The 25,645-nt window shown below is 42.0% G+C and overlaps 1 protein-coding gene across 13 annotated transcripts in view; it reads right to left on the reverse strand.

Moving 5' to 3' along the window:
• PPFIBP1 (PPFIA binding protein 1) overlaps window positions 1-25,645 on the reverse strand; it is a 121,981-nt gene that overhangs the window by 15,435 nt on the left and 80,901 nt on the right. For 3 of the 13 annotated variants that reach the window (XM_074872201.1, XM_074872196.1, XM_074872197.1), the window contains 14 exons: window positions 23,627-23,713; window positions 22,292-22,405; window positions 21,613-21,744; window positions 15,071-15,163; window positions 14,491-14,583; window positions 12,617-12,731; window positions 11,075-11,107; window positions 9,695-9,756; window positions 8,891-8,975; window positions 6,085-6,242; window positions 5,020-5,150; window positions 3,463-3,516; window positions 2,221-2,281; window positions 1,084-1,113 (listed from right to left, as the gene is read on the reverse strand). In XM_074872201.1, the coding sequence (XP_074728302.1) occupies window positions 1,084-1,113; window positions 2,221-2,281; window positions 3,463-3,516; window positions 5,020-5,150; window positions 6,085-6,242; window positions 8,891-8,975; window positions 9,695-9,756; window positions 11,075-11,107; window positions 12,617-12,731; window positions 14,491-14,583; window positions 15,071-15,163; window positions 21,613-21,744; window positions 22,292-22,405; window positions 23,627-23,713 (1,248 nt within the window). The remainder of the gene's footprint in view (window positions 1-1,083; window positions 1,114-2,220; window positions 2,282-3,462; window positions 3,517-5,019; window positions 5,151-6,084; window positions 6,243-8,890; window positions 8,976-9,694; window positions 9,757-11,074; window positions 11,108-12,616; window positions 12,732-14,490; window positions 14,584-15,070; window positions 15,164-21,612; window positions 21,745-22,291; window positions 22,406-23,626; window positions 23,714-25,645) is intronic. The other 10 variants (XM_074872208.1, XM_074872203.1, XM_074872210.1 and 7 more) reach the window with 7 other exon arrangements.

Here is a 25,645-nt window from a genome sequence, read left to right on the forward strand (position 1 = left end):
GGAGAGTCTCTCTCATTTGTTACTACATGAAAACAGAATGTAAAGGCCATAAAAGAAAACATAAACAAGATCTTCATCTGAGTATGTTCAGAACCCAGGATTACTATCACTACCTCTAAGAGTAACCTGTCTTCTCTAAGATGTTTCTCAGTTTCTGCAAGGCTGGCTTACAGGTATGGAAAAGGCAAAAATACAGTCCTGGAAGGCTTTGAACTTTTCCAGCTTTCCAGGGTTGCTGTCTTCCCCACTGGTAGCTGTAGAGGCAGCGGAAAGCAGAGAGAGATGAGACCCCCATAGTATACTGGTTCTCTGCCAAATGTCAGACAGCTCTTTTCGTCAATCCCCGCTCTGCAGTTTCAGAATTAATGGATTAACTATGTCCACTGCCAAAGCTGAGAGGAAATTAAGTATCAAGCAAGGAGTATAAATGCCAAGACAGACATCAGACACACCAGTTAACCAATTTAAAGCAGTGGTTTTAACCTTGCTGGTTGTTTCACTGTCTCTTTAAGAAGGACGAAGCAAACCATTTGCAACCCAAATAGGATCCTTTGGCTTTTGCTGAATCGACACAGCATCCACCCTACAAGTGGTATCTGAGGTATGTCGTCTCTGCTCTGGTCTTCCTATAGGTATTAATTGTTGTGTGCAAACTATGGCCATTCGGTGCCGCAGGGTGATTGCTCTGCAATGACTGTCTTTCTAGGAACACGGTTGCTAGTCACAGAAAACAATCTGGAAAGCCAAAGGTTTTTATAGAGACACTAATCAAAGGTAATTACAGAGTCAGTAAAATATTTAATGGCTAGCTTTGCTAATTATCTAGTGGTAGAATATGTGGGGGAAACATTAGCTTAGATGGCAACCCTATGCTCAACCGGACTGAAAGACCATCCAGTGTGCGAGACGCTGCGAGCCTGACACAGAAGCGATGGTGACAACCATCAGATACTCCTCGCTATCTTGTCTGCAGGTCTGCTATTCCGCCTCTGGAGCTGCAATTTCACACAACTAAGCTTTTGAACACCCGCTCACTCTCTGTGTTTCCCCATGTACACACACGAGTGCGCACACACACGTTACCTCTGTTGGCTTCTGTGCAGCGTCTCTGTCCTGTTTGGGAAGGGTTAAGAAAGACATTTAAAAAGTCATGGTTTATGGCCAGTATTCAATTCGTTATGATTACCCTGAGTTAAACACTGACTGAAATACTCTTCCCTGCCTATTTTTTTCCCCCCAAAATAAATCTCTTCATAGTTGTATTTCACACAGATTAACTCTTGCTTTCTTTGAGGTCAGTGAGCTGACAGGAAAATACGGCTGCTTCAGTTTACTTTGTAAAGGATTAGCTCTGTACATAATTAGCGACATGCAGTCTGTTAAGGCACTAATAGGCACAGCCGGCTGAGGGGACCCAAAGCAGGAATCAGACAGGATAGAAGCCAAGTAGATAAAACATCCACAGCCTCCACTCCTTGGCTGTCCAAACGAACAAAAAAATCCCCAAACCCTAACACATGAACTCTGGCTCCCATCATCGAGTTCTGGTTACATTTTCAGTCCTGTCAACATCCCTCCCGAGCTGTTAAGACACAGCTCAGCACCTTGGGTATCACGGAACTTGGGAGCTTTTAGGACTTTAGGCTGTCAAAAAAGAGCACAGGAATTGCCCTGATTTAATGACATTGTTAGAGGCTAGCTGCTTTTGGTCACTTGAAGAGAGACCTAAACTGAAGTTATCACCAGACATACAAAGGCTCAGTATTCTCTTCCCAACCACGTAAAACATACAGGCACCCCAGACTGTATTTTACAATGCATTAATTACATGGCCTTGCAAAATTATGCACCTAAACACAGGTAGGAAGTGGTAGTGGGACTTACTTTCTTCTTGTCTTAAATCAGAAAAGCGTATCAACTAAAAAAAAAACCAAACCTCATTATCTGAGGAAAAACACAGCAAGAGAATCTCAAACACCTCATAAAAAAACAAAACAAAAAAAAAAGTGCCTGTGTTTTCAAGGACAGATTTTCTCCTTTAATAAAATCTGGAAGATGTCACATGTGTGTGACCATTGTTAACACATGACGTGAGGACTACTCTACTCTGACTCAGAATTTCTCAGAAGGAGGCAACAAAGCGTCCACAGGGTCACTGTCACAACAGAGACATCACCCCTATTTCTAAGGGGGTGGGAGGAAGTAGGAGACCAAACCAACCGCTTCAGATGTCTCTTTTCTCAAACTGCTCAGACTGCTGGACTTCTGCAGCGAAGAAGTTCTGAAACAAACAACATAAAACCCAAGCCAAGTTACTGGAATGAAATTTGCCAAGATAAACGCACTCCCAGGAATCAGCTTTAAGGAAAGCATTATCATACATGATGAGATATACTAAAACCAAAGACATTTGGAATTAAAGCAATCAGTGCACTGATCAGATCTCACACAATTTGTTGAGATACAGTAACTTCCACATCATAATTACTGCTGCTAATGCTTCAGTGACATGATGCCTACCTTTGAATATTTTTAGCTTCTTATTTAATGTTTTATTTTCAGAAGCACAAGCAGAAGTTACACAGGCAAAGGAAGTGATATAAACAAAAGCTATGAAAACCAGTATTTTTAGCAACAGGCTTCTGACTAATTTAATCCTTAAAGAAGCCAAGCACATTAAATCAAGCATGTCATGTGTGTTTTAGTATTTTATCTTCAGTTCCATTTTCCATTTCGGACCAGATATCCCCCAACTTCTGGTGGGATTTACAGTCTAGAACACTTAAGCCTGGTTGAAAAGAAAGTTACCACTAAAGTTTTTCCTGCAACCAGGTATAAATTATGAGTAACTTCACTGCATTTTTACAAAGTTACCTATCTTTATACCAACGTAAGGGGAGTAGAATTTGGCTTTGGGAATATTCTCATGGCACTGACTAAGTCACTCAAAATAAAAACAGCTGCTGAGCCTCACACCATGTACCAGACAAACCCTGTCGACCTAGGCTCCTTACTAATAAATTGCTTTAACTCGAGTTCATAAATAGTTCCACTGATTTCCCTAGGGAATATGGCTATGTGGCAGAAATTAAAATTATTTTCTCATTGTAGTCAGCTGATCACCCTCCCCCCACTATCAAAAGAAAAAAGCAAATCACATGTGCATGTACTAAGGAAAACTGTAAATTTCAAAGTATATTGACAGTCTACAACTCAATTAGAGATGCTTCACAGTGTAAAAGAAATGAACTGTACATGTGCACAGATAAAGCACTGGAAAAATAATGACCACAAAAACAAAGGACATGAGCAGAAAACTACCACCATTAAATATCATCTTAGCTAGAATTAGTTGACATATTTACATGCGTATGTAAAATAAGGGGGGCGCGTTGCGGGGGGTTTCAAGTTGACAATCACATATAAATATGTTTCCTAAACATTTTTGATTATGATACTTACGCTGGACTATCACACAGTTGAGTTTCTGGGGAGGAACCTGTTGATCTTCCTTCACTGGAAAAACAGAAAAAGATATGAAAAAAGTAAGGGATTTGGGGATCCTATCCAAACACCTTGCCGATACAGAAACCCTATTATCTCAGCCTGCTTTAATCCTGTTTTCACTTCAGCTGCTATGGTACTAACACGTCAAATTTTCCCCTCTACAGTGGCAAGTCTTGTAAAAGATAAAGGACAAAGGTGAACTCGAGAGTCCCAGGAAAGACAACTCGCACTGTAAGTTGATGACAATACTGCACTATTCAGCTTAAATAAATGCAGAGGTTACAACATGCGCAGGGTCTGCAGCAGCACGAAGTAGTGGAGGTCACCAGCTCCCTGGAGGCACCCACAGTGCGGGGCATTTTGCTGCAGGTTAGTGATTTGTTTGGTTTTTTCCAAGACGGGACATAGATGAAATCCCTGCTGGTGATGGCTAGAGCTGCAGGAGGCACAGCACAGCAGAAACCAAGCAAAGCTGGTCTTCTGGACAGGATGCTTTCCTTGGCTGGAACCAGAAAAACCACAGATCAACTTGTGCTTGCACTGATTTTTTCACATCGAGATTGATGATGGTTTTAAGTCAACAAGATTTCCTTGCCTCTGGATTCTTAGTATTTGATGCTCATTTAGATAAAGCCAGGGATTTGGACCCAGAATAAAAAACCCAAGTGTAGCCTTTGCCTAGCTGCGAGTCCGGTGTGTTTGTCAGTACTCACTGCATCCCAGTCCAGATCTGCAGGGGCTGGGTTTCCTCACCCAGGCAAGAAGGGTGCAGGCTTAGAAAAGCTGCAGGAAGTTGACAGCCACTTCTCACCCAGGAGGGTTCACCACCACTGGGTCCAAGCACAGGGGCCCCTCCCTGGGTGCCACAGCTCAGCCGCAGCCCCGGGGTGCAGCCACACATCCCCACCCTGGCTTGCCCGGGACGCTGCGCCTACACATTTCATCTGGCTTTCAAAATCTCCTAAGAGCAAATGAAGAAGTATCTTTGCATTTCATCATGCCAAGTGAGAGCAGCAAGGATATCTTTCTCTGATCTTTTGAAACACCGCTTGGGTTTCCTTCTGGGGCTCCATTAACAGCTCAGGGTTAGAGCCGGACAGTCCTTGTGTGGCAGTTTTGGCAGTGCCTCACACCAATCTTCAGCAACTGGGGAAAATGCCTGAATGCAAATCATCAGGAATGCATTTGTGTTAGCACAGCCAACACTATCTCAGCCAGACCTGGATGATGTAAACCTAGATAAAAATAATGATTTTGTGTCTTTCATTACATTAGATCAGTTTTTTCTCTCCTTCTGTTCATTTCTTGCAAAGCAGCTGGTACAGAGCATGAATGCTGCTACAAGCAACAGCAACCAAACTAATACTTGCTTACTGAAAAAGATTTAATCAATGCACTTCAAGAACTAACAAGACAATGACTTGACAATATAGTAACTGACAGATTATTACTCTCATTAAATGTCACAGAATATTGGATTTACAATTGAAAAATACATGGAAACAATAATACCTCATTTCACTTGCAGGATCTGGCCTAGGCTGTGTTTTCACTTTCTCTGCAACAGGTTCTGAGCTCTTGGATGTTGATGAAAAAGAAGGAATTGAAATCTGTAAAATACTGGTGTGGATCTGTAAGGAATTCTAACAAGAATGAAGAATATGTGTTACATCGTTTTGAGCTGGAATTAAGCAGTCATAAATGAAAAAAGAGTAACAGATAAACTATGAAGAAAAGGATCTGAATTAAGATTTTTAAAAGTGATTTTTTTTTCTATTGTAATACAATGATTTACTACTTGAAAGATGGCACTGAAGATAAGATGTGAATCACTGCACAGATAAGCTACAGCATAGACAAAAATCTCACAAGTCTCCCAAAACTGCCCGCTAAATCTATCTCTACCGCAGACCCCATGAAGGGTAGTTCACTTTTCAGGTTTACCCCTGTCCTCAGCCACTCAGAGAACACCAAAAAGCTGCTAAACATTTAATTTAATTTAGTTTTCTTCATAGTGTGTTCATGCTGTAAGTCAAGCAAGTCAGTCAAGTCCCTGCTCTGACTCAGAGCTTTAAGAGGAGAGATCTATAGTTTTATTACTGGAAAATGTGATTATAAAAATCAGAGATTGGACCACAACCTACTTGCCATTTAACTGAATGGATGTAATGATGATTGCATCCTTTTAAACATGACAGGATATATTACATAAGTCCCAACATGTTTACTTCAAGTTCCTGACAAATTAAATGCAGCTCCTAAAACAGCTATGTTTGATATGAAAAGTAATTTGTATGTTTTACAGGAAAAGTGGTTTAGACCCATTCTCATGACAAATACAGCTATTTGCTGTCTCTTGATCCCATTTGATGATTAAGAAAAATAAATTTAACTGAACTCAAATGAAACTCCTCATCAGCTTTCACATTCTCCAAAAGGATATGGGACATTACTAAAAACTGTGTAACCCAGAAAAAATCTTTTCGGAAACTTGAGTTTTGGCATCTGCAACATGAATCCATCACAAGCAATGTTTTCAAGGAGTGATCACATTAAATGAGGAAGAAGAAAAGATACCTCTTCATGAATATTCACATTAAACTCATCGTGGATTGGAGATGCTGTTACTGGGGTTGAGGATGGGCTTTTCTCTGGATCAGTCAGACTTGGTGTGTCCAATAAAACTGTGGAAACAGACCCTGAATTCAAGAAGTCTTCACCATCACTTTCCTTGCCTGAAGGGTGAGAAGATGGAACCTTGTTGGCTTTGCTTCTGGACACATGATGACCCTCGCTCCCAAGCAAGGCGCAGCCGCCGTGCTCATTTATGGGCCAAAAAGGGAAGAGGCTAGGATTACTTTTTTTTTAAGGACAGATTACAATGGAAGAAGGGGAGTCACTGCCAAACGTCGCTTCCCAATTCAATCACCACAACATCACAGGGTTGGAGCAGAGCGGGGACATACATCTGACAGCAAAAGGCCCAGCAAACGCCCTCAGGGCATTTCAACAAGCTGAGTAAACTGGAGTAGTTATTTCCTGTCCCGTGTTCTGGAATTTCATACTAAATACTTCTTTTCCCTTATTCACTAGGGAAAGACCAGGGGGTCAAGTCTTAAGATGCCTCTATGGTATCTTCATATTACCCACAGGAAAAATGCATCCCACTGCACAAGAGTCTAACATCAGCTTTTAAGTGACTACATTATGTATGCAGGCTGCCACAAACTGAGTGTGTCTCATTTAGTTAATGCCGTAGCCCGCACCAGAATCTGGCATCCTCTGCTCCCAGTGAGCGACTTGCTGCTCCTGAACTGACTCAGTACTACCAAAAGGCGCTTGGATTTCCACACTTGTCGTTGATACCAGAGTACTGACACTGACAAGAAAAAGTTAAAGGTAATTGATACTAAAAAGTGAGCAGAAACCTAGCACTCATTGCCAAAGATCTGATGCAAATACACGCCAAAGTCTGTTCACAGCAAAAACCTCTCTTGTTCATTTTTTACTGCCTGAAATCTCTGTCCACGCTCCATGAATTGACCATCAAGCACAGTTTCCAGAGACTCGAGGTCTGTTTTAACCTCCTCCTGCCTTTGAAGGCATAGCACTGCATGACAGAGCAACACCTACTGGAAAAACACCACTCCTCCCACACTCAGCATGGTGTTTTGCCCTCACCACCTCTCCTCTTCCCTCACCAATCATGTGCTTTCCCAGCCTCGCAGACTGAAGACATGCAGCCGTGTCCTTAGTGACCTGCAGCGGTTGCAAGGAAGGAAATCCCTCACATACCAAGATCCAAAGCCCACAGTTTTCAGCCCAGCATGCTCTGGCACATGTCAGCTCCTGTCCAGGCTTACACCCATGATGCCAGACTAAGAGAAGCTGCTTCCTGAACCCACCGCTGCACCGGCCTCAGGGTTGCAGTGCTCGAGGGGGAGCAGGACAGGCAGCTGGAGATCAAGGGTGTTCACGTGGCCCTGCAACGCCCCCACCCATTTGTGGGGCTATTGAAAATTTTCACTCTTTGAAAGGATCTCTTGGGGCTCCAACATCCTTCTCCTAGGAAGGCCATCCACCTCCAACATCTGCACAGCCATCAAAAGCCACAAGCCTTTGTCTGTCCTAAAGAAGCTCAGACAACAACCTCGGGTCAATTCAAGGTCTGTGGAAGGCTGGACTCAGTGACACTCAGTGGTAATACAACATTTTGGTGCATGGACTTTTAAGTTACGTGTATATCATACATGCATACATTATCAGAAGGCTAATGTCTAAAATTTGTTGGGGACAGCTCTTTCAGAGGACAGTGACTTACAAAATGCAACTCAAGTTCTGAAAGAACAGGATGATGCAGGGAAAATAACCCACCAGGACAGGACTATTGCTGTAAAGGGAGATGCTCATTTTCTACCATCTAAGTGTTTTCATCTGAAAACCCAGAACCATTTCAGTTATAATGTTCTACATGTGTTTATTTTGATTTTCTTTAAGGGAGAAAGGAGAGAGATAGGGTATTCAATGCAGTTACATCAAACTGATGACCACCTCAACATTTATCACTTCTGGGGATCAGAAGCTCCTCATCTGGAAACCTCCACCAGCCTTGGCACATACAGAATGGACCGTTACATGTCACAGTATATATTACACCTACCATTTCAGCCACACAGTAAGCTCATTATCTGGTGGCAGAGAAGGACTTTTTTTCCTGAGGGGGTGGGGTGTGGTGTGTGAAAAAAGACTGGTAGGAAAAGCCAGCCTGGCCCCCCACTGCAGTAAGGAAGGAGAACTATTCTACAGCTGCTGCACGTGGTGGTTTGTGAAGGCTTCATTACATGCCAAAGACATGGCGTGTCATCACAACACAGTCCTGGCAGCACACCCGCTTTACTACTGACATTTTTGCAGCCCTTGGGCATTGCTATTACAGCGCGTGCAGCCGCTGGGGCAGTGCTGGTTTGGCTTGTAGGAATGTGCACGCTCAGGCGCTGCTCTGCTCAGCTACCAACTCCTGCCCAGGGATACATGCAAGAGGCAAACAGCAATTTTTAGCAGTTAATGAAGCAGCCAGCCCTGAAAGGCATTTCAGAAGGCTATGGAAAGACCCTGAGAGCTTATCATATTCAAACTAATTTTACAAGGGGGAAATAATCAACATGACAATAATAGTTAACTACTGCCAGACGGTAAATGGAACAGCACCCAAATGTGCAGCTGCCTGGACAAAAAGGCAATTTACCAGTTCTCACCAGTTGAAGAACTGGCTTTTACTCTAAGAGATGCCTCCAAAGGTAAGTCTAAGAGTCAATATAACACTACCACAAAGCACCTGGAGCTTAAATGAAAGTTTGATTTTTTTTTTTTGATTGTACAATACCTTTTTTACCTTGAGCCAGTATCACCATGTCTTGAACTTTCTTGTACCTATTCAGTGATTGCCGAAGCTCTTCTATTTTCCGATCCTAAAATAAAGGAAAGTTGTGACCGTGCTTCTTCCTTCAGCAAATCAAAAATAAGAAATACAAATACTAGGTATTTGTAGATATTCAGTTTAATGGGTTGTAAGACTAAAAGAAACAGGAAGTGTGGATGGGACAGGACCCAGAACTCTGGAGAGGCTTTGAAATATCAAAACTTGTATTTAGCAGAAACTACCATCTGGTAATCACCAGAATTGCCCCAGCCTTGAAAGTAGGTTTCAGCTCCCTTATTAAGTCAAAGGTAAAGTATAATAAATTTTCCAAGTACAAAGAAAGTAGTAATCAAAGGAGTTAGGGCTTTGGTGATCAAAAGAAAACATCCTATAAAATGCATATGCATATGAATACGCAAAGCCATACATGAAAACAATTCATCCTTTACAGAAAGCCCTTTTGGAAATGCAGCCTGTGATATCTCATGGGACTTGTATGGAGCTCTCTGCGTTTTCAGAACAGGGTGTAAACTGCAGTCGCACAGAACTGAATGACACAACAGTGTAAGGACTCTGTGTGCATGTGATAGAGCTCGTAAATGCTCAGTTATAGTCCCTTAAAGGCACTGCAGTGCTTCTCTCTATAGTGAATCACTGATTCTTACAAATTTGATTTTTTAATTTAATTGTGACAAGTTCATATGTGAAGATTTTCATAGAGATTTAACTCAATCTGATGAATGATTACTGAAAAAATGACTTTGCTACCTTCTCTTCATTTGCTGCCATTAGAGATTCTACCGCCTTCTTCATTTTCTGTACCTCTATATCTAAAAACACAATACAGTTCTCTAAGTCAATTTAAATAAGACAGTGTAAGGAAATAAGTAAACAAAAAACCTAGAAGCAACTCAGTAATATCTGAAAGCAAAGTTACAAATTAAAAGACAAAACATAAAGCACTTAATTCTACTTCAGATGGACATATATAGAAGAAAACTCTTTTTCTTGAAACCCCTTTTTCTGACATTCTTATCAAGGAAATGATGAAATTCAGGAGATTTCCTTACCCACCCTCCCAGCCTTAGGAAAATGGAAAAGTGAAGAGTAAAACTACTGCTTGACTTTCACTATCTCCATCTTTCAAATAATCGCAAAGCAAGAAGTCCAAAATATAAAAATACTACATTTGGAATGCAATAAAACATACCCTCATTACAACAGTCAACAAATACCCCCAATGGCATCTCAAAAACCCACTATACAAAGCAATAGGATTAATGGATATGATGAAGAAAGCACTGTGCAGTGATGCTTAGCCTTAATTCAGTATGGATGTAGAAATGAGGACAGCACAATGGAATGATACAAGGATTTGCTGTGATGAGCAGTCATGCCAGAACATATATTGTAGTTCAGACTTGGAAAAGGTCCCCAATACAGATGACAGTGTTCTGCGCTTCATCTATAATCCTTATTTACAAAGCATAAATACATGGAAACATGTATGTTCTAACAAGGTCAGATTTTGGAGGTGTCCTGGACTAGAATTCAAAAAGAATGGAAATAATCTCCATTTTTACTAAAAATCTACCTTGCATAAATGATGTAAACTTAAAATTTTGTTACAAACACAGGCAGGTAGACAAATTCACAGGCAAGAAAGCATTTTATCTTGTTTTAACTTCCTAAAATTTCTCGGCAAACAAATAGAGTGGGAAGAACATTTCCTTCCTTAATGAAATGCAAGAAGAAACAAGCTGCCTGGCTGGCTTTCTAGATGAAAGACATTCAGACATGTTGAGCTAAAACAGCAACCAATCCAATTCCAATGATTTTCACTCAGTTATGCTAACTGGAAATCTGGTTTACTGGATTGTGACTGCATTTCATTGAGAGTCAACTGTTCTGTGAGTCTCCATGAGACCAAATCTTCCTTTGTCTATCAGCTTTTCTTCAGAAAACTTTGTATTTCAAGTGTGATATATCCACCCTTATTCTCAAATTTTACTGTAAGTGTAACTAAGGATTATAGATGATGCAACCTAACAATGTTTGTTAAAGCAGTTTTGCAAACACATGCAGAAAGCTATTCTGGAAAGCACTTCTGAAATGCAAATGCTTGTGGAAAGACACCAGAAACCTTACTTTTATCTTTGAGCTTCTTTTTACAATTTTCATCTGCGCAGGAAAATCCATTGGATTTGAAATTAGCATGAGGGTTATGACATTAAATAACTTTTAAGACAATAACGACACTTAAGGAGTCAACCATTCCTCACTTATTGCAGAAGCAAGCAGTTCACAGTTTCCCCGGTGCACACAAATGGTCTCACTGCTCTCAAACACAACTACCTGTCTCAAGGATATCTTTTTCAACTGTAAATTTTCACTTGTAAGGCCTCAGAAAAGGCTAATGCCAATAGATTACTCTTAAGCTAACACTTTACTAGCAAAAGCCAGCTAAGTGATAAAGTATGTACATTTGTTCAGAAAGCACAATTCAGCTAATGGGGCAGATAACCTGTGTTATCTGCAAACAGCATTACTTAATATTGGTCCAAGGCAGAAAAAACATGGTTCATCATGGCAGAAGACCTCCTGCTGAGCTATACTGAAAACTAAAGCTGAAAACCAGAGAGTAGTGGGAGATCAGCGTACACAGCAGCTCCCAGGAAGGAAAGACCCATATAAGCAGTCACAAATGCAACAAAGTCAGCTCTTGTTCACATTTAAATATTCTTTAAAAAAAAAAAAAAAAAAAAAAGGTAATCATGGTTCAATGTGGTCACTTTTAGTGATCTTATGCAGTGGTTTTTGAAAGCATTTTATTAAATAAAATGTGACAATTTACACACAACATTTTCCTCCTCAGGTCAGGGGAGGAGACTAATCTCTTGTGGCTTTATCCTTCTAGAAAAATGTACTTTAAAAGCACAATCTTAAAATCAGCAATAACTATCAGTGAGATATATTCAGAAGTGAAATTGCAGCAGGTCAAAAAAATCTGGAACATTTTTGTGAGGCTTTAAAGAAAAATTTCTGGTTTTAAATAAGGTCTTGAATCTAAGTTTCCCCCAAATAAATACTGATTTTATTTCTTCTTTGCAAGCAAATAAAAGAATTATCTGACATGTAAAATTTCTATGCTAATTCAAGCTTAATTAGGATTTAGACTTAACCAGTGCACAAATCCAGAATCAGTCCTCAATTTCACCTACTTACGGCTAGATCCACACTGAAGATTTGCTGGTACAGATCACACTTTGGTTTGCAGTGCGGCTTTTCCTTTTCCTTACCAGTAAGGGGTGTACAAGCAAAGCCCAGCATAGATACCCACACAGAAAGTTTCCTTCTCAATATAATCTTTTTGTGGAACTTGTTGAAATTAGTTTAAGGATTTCTTTATCCATATAAACTGCATCTTTAGAGGCACCATGCAAGCCATGTGAAGAGCTAACTAGGGATTACTTAGGCTAGTTTAAAGTTGATCAAGAACTTGCTATGAGAGTAGGTTCAGCAGATGCATTGTGAACACCCACTAAATATTAAAAGAAGTAAACACAAAGACAAAAAGTATATGAAAATTGAGGCTTTTATCTCTTATTTCCTGGACAACCATTCACGGAAACATGACCTCAGACGAGGTGACTGAGGAGGACACGGTGAGAGAGCCTCCCTTCTTCTTACCTCTATCCAGTATTTCAATTCCTTCTCCTTTCAGCTTGCAAACCAATTTTTCTTGCAACCTTTTTACCTCGACTTCCTTCTGCTCTAGTTTATCTTTCAAAGCTGATAGCTCATCCTGTAACAGATACAGAATCATTCAGTGACAGCTTCCACACGTGTCCGAGACGTTTCCAAAATCCCCTCCTACGAAGCACAGTGGACAGGTCCTCAGCCAGTGGAAACGACCGAGGGCCCCCCGACATTTACACTGGCTGAGGGTACACCCACCAAACTGACTCTGAACATCACAACAGACCGCTGAGTCCACTGGGAGGCAAAACCAGGGGGCCTATGGTCCAAAAGTGCTGGTCTCGTGTACAGAGATTTTACCTCTAAATTTAAAAAAGAAGGAGTAAAGCAAAAAAAGCAGTTTTCTTATTTATGTAACCTTGCGGAGACAGAAAAACTGCAGGTGATGAGGCTGAATGCTAGAATTTACCAACACTTTGGTATTTATAGGGCATTTTTCATGTTCAAAGCTGGACAATTATGGAACCGTGATTATACTAGGCTGAGGACAGTTTCAGAAATAACCACTGTTTCTATGAAAGAAAAATCAACCACGACACCATCAAGCACATAAACACATACTGGAAAGCGGTTCAGATGAAAATGTGGTACCTCTGCCATGGTTTGGGTTTGCTGATCAAGCACTGGGAAAGAAAGCTTAGAGTTGAGATTCATGAGAGTAAGACAGATGGTGTTTGGGGGAGTTGGGGTGTATTAGATAAATGCTGTCAAATTTTAACATAGATCTAACCATCTGCACTAGCAAGTGATTGGCATGGATCCATGCATTTAACTTTTTTAAATTTCAGTCAAATCCTACACAGTTTAGAAACATGTTTCTTTCGTGTCCGAGGATATCTTGTGCAACAGCATCATCAACGCAGGACCCTCAGTGCAACCTACCCAACACTGAAAATTTAATTTGTTCAGTTTGTAAACAAAACAAGGCAAGACTCATAATTTTGGCATTTACAGCTTCTAATGGAAATTTTAAATCCTTAAAGGAATAAACCAAACTAGAACACTGTGGTTTAAGATATATTCCCAAGCTTCCCTCAAAAGATCTGTTGTAAATATATCGTGAGATCTGCAACCCAAACTATGGCCCAGACCACAGAATTTCCTAAAATTGGTTCCTGTTTGCTCTAAAGCATCATCAAAAAAAACACATCAATCTTAAAATTGTCAAGAAATCAAAGATTCTTCCAGAACAGTGGTTGGGCAATACAATTCTCCAGTGCTCCAACTCAGTACTGATTTTGATGGGATTTCAGTCAGTGTGGGACCCATGCTTCTCCAAAACAAGACCATCTTTTGGTCACTCGAAAAGCTGCTGCTATACCCATGGGCAACTAGAGCTGCATGTGGTTGTTGATGGGTATTGCTTCCCCTGTATTAGAAACACGGTATGTAAATTTACATGTGGGAGAGGGGACAGTATAAGAGAATCACTATTTTCTAGCTAGCTTTCATGAATAAGTTGTCTCTAAAAAGGTGAGAAAAGTTCCATTTGAATAATGGATGTAAGCTACAGAGAGGCAATCTTCCCTTGGAGGGGGAATGATTTTAACCCAAGTCTAACTGCACTATGCGTAACCTACGCAAAGTTCACAACACTAAAATCCTCTCCCATGCAATACAAAAGCTGCTTACAAGGAATATCCACATAAAGAGCTTTCCACATCTAATGGGAAAGAGCGCACTGCTTATCAACACACAGCAATGAACGAAGAACAGAGCATGACAGCACGATGCAAGACAGACCATAAAATGGTGGAACATGAAGGATTCGAAACAGGCCCAATGTTTCCCAGAAACTACTACACCTTTAGCATCTGGCTTTTTTGCTCCATCCGCTGCTTTTCATACTGCATCTGACCCACTTTGATTTTCATACTAGAAAGTTTGGCCATTAATGACTGGTAACAGAGACAGAGGAGTGAGAGAAAACTAAAGATAGAAAAGAGACAAGGCTAAATGGCAAAGAGAAGTTAGACACTTACAGAAACAGGCTGCTAGAATTACTTAGGTGAATGCTTTCTCTTCAGAAGTGGCTCATTTTTAGCACGTTTAGGAGAAACTAAACGCTCAGCTTTGGTCTCACCTATGGCACACGCCTTATGTACCGCAACTGGTGCTTCTTGACGCATATGTGAAATAAGGTAATAAATATACTGTTACCAGCCAGCTGCATGGGAAGTTATCCTTCATGAAAAACAATACCCAGATCGGAAAACTACAGCATGAAATCTGGAAATAACCCGTTGCTAAGCGAGTACCACGAAACCCCTGGGCCTGAGTGTGCTCAGGATTTTGCAGGGTGCAGGCGAGGACTGGGGAAAAGAGAGCGAACTTCTAAAGCCTGACTTACACCCACCTCTGCTTCTTCCCCTCAGCCTCACTTACTTTGGTTGTTTTCAGTTTTTTCTCATACTGGAGTCTTTCATTGTCCATTTCTCCCACTCTCAACCGCAATTCATTTATTTCCTGGATCAAATCCTGTGTGAAGGGAGAAACAAGACCAGAAACAACAAAGAAATTCAGTAAACAAAAACCAGAACAGCTACCCATTGGTAGGACTGTAAAAACACAGCAGCAATAAAAGGCACTCCATACACAAAAACACATCACCCAAATTCATAGCTTAGTGCTAAGTTGAGCAATTCAGAGCTTCCTAGATATTCAGGGACTGTATTTCTCAGTTTCTGCATTACTGCACTGAATGCAAGGGGACAGAGGACAAAGGGAGACATAAATTGAAGTTGTGTTCCCTGTGCTGGGGGCCAAGAAAGGCCTCCTGCCCCTCTGGGACAGCATGTTCACTGGCCACCAGTGGAAGTTCACCACCATGAGTGGGTAATGGAAAACCATGGCAGCCATCCTTCAATACGCAGCAGCCACACCCTCCCCTCCCCAGTCCCTCCCACCCCAGGCTTGCCAGCTGCCACCTGCCTTTGCAAAATATGAAGCAATTACAGTGTAAATCCATGTTTCCGCCACTCAAATGAGCCCCTCTAACTGAGGGCTGAATGGAAGAGTTATCAGCGGTTTCTACAAGCACAAAGGCACATGTGTTTAAGCATCAATGGTGTCACCACATCTGAGCTTTGTGAATTCAGCCTGGTTTGGAAGAAACTCAGGAGCCACCACCAGCTCACATCTGAGCTCTTCAGAAGAATGGCTTACCTCCTGGCCATCCTGCTGGAGAGACCGACCAGGTCTGAGTGGCACCAGCTCTCAGCTCCCTTCCTGCAGTGGTCAAACAAACCCTGAGCTTGACTGTGCCGCCAAGGCGCAAGGCATCCTTTCGCCAAATGTCTCAGTCCTCCAGATGGGGAAATGGCATCTTGAGTGGCCAGCTGCAGGCCTGGACAGAGTGTCCCTCCACATAAGAGATACCACACCACAGCTTATTGGGAAAATAATCTTCCTGCTCAGCAGGGGAACACATTACCAGGAAGCTGTGGCTTTTGCACAACTCGGCAATGTCCAGCAAGCTTCTGCCTCATGTAGATGTCACTGACCTCTCATTTATGTATGGACACCAGATCAGTGTTAGATTTGTGTGAAAGAAGAAAAAAAAAGAAAAAAATGCAGTTTCTCAGCAGCTACTGTAATGCTGTATCACCACGAAACTCTTCAAAAGAGGAGATAAGCTCTTTGTGCACCCTAGAAAATGTAAGAGGCCTTGAACTGCAGTGTAATGGCTTTTACACTACCAAGAAGATAGTGTGGTGCTCAGGTTTGCCTGCCTTCCTACACAGTAAGGCAAATCCTATCCATGTCAAGCAACGCTGTACATCGAGCTAACAACTGTAAGCACAATTTTTGAGAGCTAATTGTATGATTAATAGAGATTTATAATTTATAAATTAACAAGCTGACGTTTAGAAGGTATTCAATGGTGCCTCTAACACCTGCCTTCCAGCCCCATGCCACATTTTCTGAGCTTACAAACCTCTGGTTATTATTTCGTGCTTAATGAATCTGACAGCAACAGAGCAGCATCTGTATTTCTTTAGCAAGAACCAAACTCCATTACCAGAACTACAAGAAAAATGAAAATATAGAACATTTTGATGTTATTAGTAATAACTACTGCTAATGATGACCTTCCGATTTGGGTACGCCTGCAATTCCTCACCGAGTCTTCAATGTGTGACCTTTACAAAGCACATCACTCTTCTAAGTATAAATGTAGATGGATGTCAGTCTGCATGATGACACCAATTGAGCTGTTTCTTATCAACAACAGGTGTTCGAGATGTCTAACCAATCTATATTCCCAGGTCTGATGGTCAGCTTTGACACTATGGCAATTGATTTGTTTGGGGCTTTTCTCTCCTGCAGTCATCACTTCTGCTTTGGCATGTTCCAATGTCAAAATATGCTGTATAGCAGTAACTGCTGAGGTTGTTGCCTACTTACTTATCACTTCAACTATGTGACTTTAAAATACTGAATAAGGAGAGAGAAACCAGTTATCCATATTCAAAAGGCCCCTGTGAGGCAAAATGAATAACAAACCAACACTCTTTTTATGAAAAAAAGTTAGCACAACTCATATCAATTAACAGCAGCGTCAAGATACACTTGCAATGTCACAGAAAACAGCAATCTTGCAAGTGCTTGCATTCTTGCAGAATCCAAGAGTGTAAGATGCTGGAGCAGAAACTAAATTCTTCTGCTTGATCTGTTATGGGCCTCATGGGTAATTGGATCCTTTACCACCGGTAACTGGTCACCAAAAATACTGTACAATTTCTCAAGGGTTAAATAGAACTAAAGACAAGCCCTGACAGCATGCTTTGCCCTAAAAGTATTTTCAATACTCTCTTGCAAGTGCAACATTAACTCAAGTCTTAAGTTATCTACAACACAGTACCTGTACAGGACATTCATTCTCATCTTTTCAAGGCAGAGGTGTACATTAAAGATTCACCAGGTTCCATATACAGACCCTCACTAGTACAAAAGAGATGGTCAAGCCCTGCATAAATGAGCAGAGGAAAAAGAAAAGGCCCAAACGGGGCTGTCTTCCTGGCTACTGAATTTATTATTTAACTCTGGGCAAGGTACTGGAGGTAGAGATTGTCAATGGCACTGAAGTTCCCTAAGAAATCCTAATCCTCCCAGTGTACTTCACTTTCCTACTTGCTGCCCTGAAACATTTACCGTTTTCTTCCACTATTCTCTACTCAACTGATTTTGACTGCAAATCTGTCACAGCAAGGACTGCCTTATCCCCTCCTGCAGTGGTCCCAGAAGGAGATCACAGCATTGTCTGAAACCTGAAGGTGCCAACCATTAGAACTGCTTATGACCTGAAGAGCGCTTGGGACCAGTGTGATGCTTGGGGTGTGTATGTCCCCGTGGCACTCAGGGTGTTGCACCGTTCATCAAGATCTGAGACCAGATCAAAACCCCACCGAGTTCTCTGGCTGAATCAGCAGTGGAACAGCCACTCACATGGTGGCTAGTGTATGGTACCTGCTTTGCTTGCATTTAACACCTCCTTGTCGGGCACCCATAAATGGGTTACAATACCTGCCCTGGGCATAATGCACGCTCCTGTCTTAAAAACCTGCAAAACAGGAAAAAGCCATGAAACAGTCCTCTTCTGATCCCGAGTCAGGTCCCTCCATGCAAACATCCAACAGCTGTTCCTTGCATGGATCCACGCATGGAGCTGACGAGGTGGGACAGACAGACTCCTATTCCCAAAGCCTTTTCCTTCCCTGCTCGTGTTACTTGGGCTTTTCATGGCAGGGCCAGGGAGGCACAAAAAAACAATAATAACTTTAAGCTTCAGGGGTCAGAGGCTTCTTACAGGCACTGGAAACACAAACTACATTCATCATTTCACTCCACTCAGAAATTCATCTGCACAAGGAGACTGGTGGTGTATAAATTATGAAGAATTCCCCATGAGTGAGCCAGCTCACCCGCTGGCTGCCACTTCAAAGACCGTGTCTGGTTATGGACTCCTCCCTAAATAAACTCCCTTGATGATATTTTCTTACATAAACTCAGCCCAACTGAGACCACCCATGCTCCTTAAGGAAAATAATACTGGTGTCTGCTGAGAAAGTGGAAAGACTGGAATGATTTAAAGAACAGAACAATTATAAAGCTGTATTAAGTATACAATTAGCTTTGAAAAAGCTGTGTATTTGTGAACATCTAGACAGTAAAGCCCTAGAGCACAAAGGAAAAAAAGTTTACAGGTCTAGTGAAGCATCTGTTAGAGAAGGAATGGTGAATACGAGAAACCTACCAAGCTGGAATGGGAATTTGCAGTGACAGACATAAGTAAAAACTGGGTAATATGAAAGACTTAATCTGAATGGTAATTCTGTAGGAGATAGTAGCTCCACAAAATTGTAAGATGTCAATTTTTTGTTTGTTTTCACTTCCTTTTCCCCAAATAAAAAACAGAAACAATATTCATAGCTTTTCTTTCCCGGTTTGGGTATGAAATTTTTTCCATTTTGAGCACTGCATGTAAATGCTAGAATGTGTTTTACAGCAGAATATTTTAAATATTCAAATACTCAGCTGCTGAAATAACTGATCATCTACTACTTTAAACAGGAATATAATTAAATCAACACTGAGTAAGACATTGTGTACTTCTGAAAAAGCACTGCCTCCAAAATACCTGTTAGGGGTTTTGCATGGCTGAGACCCTTACAACTAATTAGCTATTCATTTTTTCACCAGACAAAATGGAAATTAAGACACATTATCCCTTTCAGTGTCTAAGCCTAAGCCTTTTTACAGCTATAAAGTGTTGAAACAGAAAAGAAACAACACAGGCATTTCTATCACACTAAACTACATCATTCTGGTTTTCAAAGGGAGGGAGGAACATTTTAGTAATAGTTCATTACTTCTGGCATAAATATCCAGGATATAAATCTATATAGCCCTTAATTATAGTAATTACCCTTTAAACATAATTTAGATTACCTTATTTTTATCAAAGAGATTAAGTTTATTTCAAGGTATTTCAGAGAGAAGGTCTTCACAGCTGCCATGCAGGTAACCTCTTGCACAGAGCCTACAGAGGAGCAGCACATGCTCTGGTCCCCACACTGTGACCACGTTTCTGGGCACAGAGGTAGCTCCATGTCTGCCTTCTTGGTATGCTAAATTGGGCTATTAAATTATGGAGAGACTGCAGTTCAGGGAGGAAACGAAGGGGGAGTACAGAAAACCTTAGCAATTAATCATATTCAGTAAAAATAAGGATAGAAAAAGAGGAAGCAAATCACTCAAAGCCCTATCACTTTTGTTATGTGTTTTGGAAAGCACAAGGAACCACAGGGTGTTTACAAATGGAGATGCAGTGGAATCCAGTTCTGAAAGCACCTGCTCACTGCAGTCATTTGGACCAAACCTTGCCTCCCAAAAGCCATTTACTGATGATGTCAACTCCTTTATCTGTCATTTGGGCTGCTTATGATAGGTGTCAGTATACAGGTGAAGTAGTTATTTGTTGTATGCTGTAATTCATAACAGAGCCGAGCACTGTGTGTGCAGGGACACCTCCTGTGAGCTATGAAAGCAGCCAGCTCTCAAACACACCTAGGAACGCACCAGTCCTTCAATGATTCCCTTCCCCTTTCCCACCTGCCAATTTCTCCAGCATTGCCATGCACAGTACTCGCCTGAACTGCAAAATCAGCTGCTTTTAAGGCAATGCTGTGATCTTTCACATAACATCTGGTATGAGGCTAGAGGAAAAGGTAACGGGAGGCAACATGAATCCAACCCACAGCCTGACAGCACCCAGATGTGCTACACTGCAGGAATGGACACTGCCATCACTACGTAAATGATCACCACCTTTCAAAACTGAACATGAGTCAAGTCATTGGTTTTCAACCTGTGGACTTCTTTGGGTCTGTGGATTACTTCAGACTGGTCCAAATAAAGTAGTTCAAAAGCAAGCCTAACTTTTGCTCTCACACTTACAATAAAGTGAGGGATGACACTTCACTAGAAAATATGCAAGAAACTGGAAGGGAGTTGGTAAACCACTGATTGAAGTGGAAAGGGCAAATTTTGTCTCCTGTGATGGCATTATGGCTTCTTTCCTTCTAGAAATGAATGACATCTGGAACATCCACAATAGGAACATCTGACCTTTCAGCTCATTTATGAACCCAGAATTGGAAATTTTGTTCTGCTTCCTAGGCAGACTCCAAGGTGTTTCTGATACAGGGTATGTCACCCTGGCAGCAAAGCTCGGCCTGATTCTTGGAATTTCCTGGAAAAACTGGGTTTGCCCACCTGCTTTGAGGCTTTCTGGCTCCAAACATGAGCAAGGTTCAGCTACACAGACCTGTGGTGCACAGAGGGCAAATGCCTCAGGAGAGCACTGCCAGGGAGGGCAGCTCTGCCCGGCGCTGGGCTCGAAGCCAGGCTGAGATGAGTAACTGCTGGCCTCTCAGTCCTGGGCTTCTGTAAGGCTGGGGTTTGAAGAGAGGCTTCAACAAAATGCCCTCACACCGACCCACCTCATGCTCTCTGATATCAAAACCAAAAGTTATGTCTTTTAGCGTGCTGTCTCTTTGCACATGCATGCTTTCTGTACTTGCAATGGGCTAAAGCATTTGCCTCAGACGTGCCTTACGAAGACAACGACAGTTTCAGGTTGGGACAGGAGAGTGCAGTATGTTCACGATTTTATTTCAATCCATTCTAAATGTCATCCCTCCTGAGATCTGATGGCAAGAATCAAAAACGGGTTTTGGAAATCTGTCTTTGTAAAATCAGATTTTACCAAAGAGGACACTTTTTATTTTATGAGATGCATGTTTTAACCTTAAAGATGGGTTCCCTTCTTGCCTGGCCAATAAAAAGAAAAAATCCCAGGAAATTTTCAGGTAATGTGAAGCCACACACAGCTTTCACAATTTATTCCGTTGGGTTTTACTCACCTCTGTATCTCTGAATCTGTCTTCATAGTCCAGCCTATCCTTCTCTACAGATGTAAGCTTTAACTTCAGAGTGGAAACCTCTGCCATAAGATCCAGCTTCTGAGTTTCAAGGGACGTTCTGCTTAAAAGCTCCTGATTCAAGATAAAGAGGAAGAGAACAGAATTATTCATCCGAGGGGAAGAAATCAGTAATTTATTTCTACAGCTAAAGGCCTCTTTCATGGGGAAAAGCATCACCCTCTTCCTTGCACTATCTGAAGCCCTGGGACACAGCTATTACCCATCTGACAGACTCCAGGCACCTAGGATGCATCTGAGATCACTGGAGCGTTATCACGGGTTGGCTGCCAGGACAAGAAAAAAGCTTGTCTGTCACCACAGTTGCCCTGGGCAGCAAGGAGCTTTGACGGGAATCCACCCATCCTGTCAGAGGCTTTAATCCAAGTCTCTTTGAAGTTCAGTGAGGAAAGGGTCAAAGAAGAGCAGAACTAGATTCCTGCAGTGTAAAGCAGCACTGATATCACTAAGCACAAAGACTTTAAAGCAAATAAGGTAGAAAATTATCACTTAGTTAGAAGACATCAAGGGGTGCAACACCTTGAAATAAACTGCTCTCAGTAGCCCTTTGTTAAGACAGAATGAAAACAGACAGCAAGACAGACACTAGGCTCTGAAATACCTGCTGCAGCATCTCTTCCGTGGCATTCAGCTTCTCCCTGTGCTCCTCTAGACAGAACTCAAGATCCCGAATCTTTTCTCCTTGGGCCTCCACCTGGTCTGTAAGCACACTTACCTGCACAGCAGAAAAAAGGGATGCACAATTTAGTACCTTGCACCCATGCCATACGTGTCACCTGGAGAACTCATGTGAGTAACAGTGCCAGATGGGGCAAAGATTAAATGGGATCCACGGCAGAGGAGGAGGAGGAGCAGCAGAGCTCTGCAGCAGACACTGTGCATGGCGAAAGTGACAGGAGAGGAGGGAAAGCTCTCCCCTCACACTTACTGGAATTTCAGCCAAAGTTCTGGTGGATGCATTGCAGTTCTGCATCTCCCCTCCTGACTTGTCCTGGAAGTTTCCACAAGGGGTGGCTGCTGCATTTTACAGCCAATAATTATGCCTTTGCTGTGACAATACATTAACTAAAACCCACTAGCTCTTACCTTAACAACCAAATAGCTAAACCTCACTGCATATAATTTATTCTCCTTTCCAAGTGACTGCACACAGTGTACCCATAGCACACAGCTTCTCCTTTCCAGAACAATAAAACCAAAGGAGGCTAAAATGCACGGACTGAGGTTAGGTAAGACCAAGACAACACCTTTGAGACTGCAGACCGATTCCCATTTTGCCTTTTCTGAATGAAGCTTCTGTTTTAACGAGGCTTTTTCGAGGAAGTTTTCAGTACTGCTGGGAATGAGAGCAAGCTGTCTAGAGCAGCACTTGGTGCTGTCACAGCCCCTAGACCAGGTCTGTGTCGGGGACAGCAGGATGCTTGTGCAGACCAAGGGCTGTCAGACAGTCCCAACTCTGACAGCAAGAGTAAGCCAGCTGGCAAGAGCACAGGGGCCTGACCCAGTTCAGCCCAGCAGCAGGTGAGCAGGACCTCCGAGGAGCTCCTTGTCTCCTCCTGCCTGTTGGCCAGCACCGCAGCTTTTGTCACCCTTCATGAGGACAGGACATCTGTCACCTGATGCAGACAGCATGTGAGTGGTCAGGGAAGACAGTGATCTTAAGGATACACACAAATGCAAGGTGGTTGCTCTGCAGACCTGCTCAGCTAACAAGATTTGGAGATCATATACACAGAAATAAAGGTCTTTAGATTTTTCCTGTAATCTAAATTCACACCTATTCTTAATCTGGTTTAACTCTGAGGTATCAGCAAGCCTTCTGAACCCTGTCCAAGATGACACAACTGCAAATAAATCCTCAGAAGTTTTAACACATACTATCAAAATGTCTTATGAATGCAACAGCAGAAAAAAAAAAAAATAGGTGACTACTCACTTGCAGAACAAGAGATTCCTTATCATTTTCCAGACGAGCCAGCCTTTCTTGATACACATCTCCATTCCCAGATACGTGCCCATTAGTCTGAAAAAGACAGCAAATATTGCGTAGTCAGCTATCGTACCATAAGTGTCATTCAACGTTACCGACACTCTTAAGCAGTATTTTTGGTCTGAACAGTTCAAGAACAGATTCAAAGTATTCTTCAGCCCCCAAAGGGTTACAAATCAAATATATTGTCAACAAAGGCTACAGGACCACCACTCAGGACAAGAATTGTTCTTGTAAAGATGAGAAATGAAGAACCTTCTGGTGACCTAATTCTGCAAAATTCACTTACTGTGTATTCAGCATTTTGTTAACAAATTTTGTGCTCAGTGATGTACTATGCTAAGCCATACTTGCAAAGAGACAAATACCCTGAGACGTTCAGCAAGTGAAAAAAAATCAACATACAATCTACAAAATGTGCATTATGCTTCCTGCAAGTCAAACAATTTTTCTAAACCACACAGTAAGACATCCTTTCACATCAGGCACATTTTACTGGGTATGGTTGAATGTCTGCACTCTAAACACATCTCTCTGTAAAGCTGCCTGAGGCTGAAGAGAAACAAGAATACATGTTAATGCTATCAGAGAGTTCAGAGGAATCAGCAACTTTCTTTCTTCATAATAACTTCAATGCTCTTGAGCAGCGAGAAAGATTTTGCTCTATCCATATTCAAAACTGTCTCAAAGCACTTTGTGATGGACGCCACAATCAGATCTCAGCTCAGAAAAGAAATTCTTGTTCCCATCATTGCATAAATCGCTTAGAGGAGTCTGAGAAGCTGCTCTGAAATCCAGCATGCTCAGCAGAGACTCCCACCAACACTGAGGGGGCCCTGATTCCTTCTGAACATGCAAGGAACCGGGCAACTGATCCTCGTGCCCGGGGGAGTCTGCAGCACAAACCTGCCTTGAGAGGCCACCACCGCTTCGGAGTGGCAAGCCCCAGGCTCCTGCTTTGAATCTCCCTTTCAAGCAGCTCATCTCCCCTGATTGCAGAGGATGCCTCGGGAAACCTGCTGGCTAAAACTCCTTTTCTAAGTTACAGGTCTGACCTAGGGTGGTGGGAGAAACTGCCTCACTGGAAACTGAAATAATAGAACTCCCACCGGCACCACTTTAAGATTAGACACAAAGCAAAGAGGAGGGGGTACAAAATATCTGACCTCACCTTAGTGCTCTCAAGAAAGCAGGCTGTGTCCTGGCAGCTTTTACATCAGCGTGCAGTAGTAAATGTGTCTGCCAAGCACACATGTAACATTACAAGGGGACCACAGTATCTTCCCTGAAATCACTAGAGCTACAGTAGACTAAGAAAGGATGCTCTTTAGCAATTTGTACCAATACCTCATATCATGGTACCCTGCAACGGAATTATTTAGCAGTAAATCACCAGGCCTTCTGACCATCCAGACACTAAGAACCATACAGAAGCACTCTAAACTTCTGAGTTTGCCTTGTTTTTCCCCTGACCTCTACCAGAATTTAGCTCATGCCATAGGATTTCCATTCAAGATCAGTGAGATCTTCAGTTTTGTAACACTTTAATTTAGGTGAAAGAAGTTGAAGAGCTTCCAAAAGAAACCTGTTAGCTGCCCAGTGAGCAGATTATGCTTTAAATGTTATAACTCGACTTGTATGTGAAACACAAAGCTGAGGTTTTTGCATACTTTTGCTATTCTGTAGCTCCCTTCTCATTTAAAGTCCTCCAGTATATCTCAGGCACTTACTCAGCCTCCATAAGAACAGTGTCCATATTTTGTAATATACAACACATTTATCAATCCAGTGTGTGTATCTGAAGTAGGAAAGTGATATTCAGCCCTACTGCAAGCAGGCAGCCGAGATGCAAAGATGCCCCTCCATCCTGCCAGGGCTAACATGAAAGTCCTTGTCAAAGCACAGACTCAACTCCCTGCCTCCCAACCACCACATAAGCACCCCAACCACTGAACCTCCTGATAC

The sequence above is a fragment of the Strix uralensis genome, chromosome 5 (assembly GCF_047716275.1).
Source record: "Strix uralensis isolate ZFMK-TIS-50842 chromosome 5, bStrUra1, whole genome shotgun sequence".
NCBI classification, from domain to species: domain Eukaryota; kingdom Metazoa; phylum Chordata; class Aves; order Strigiformes; family Strigidae; genus Strix; species Strix uralensis.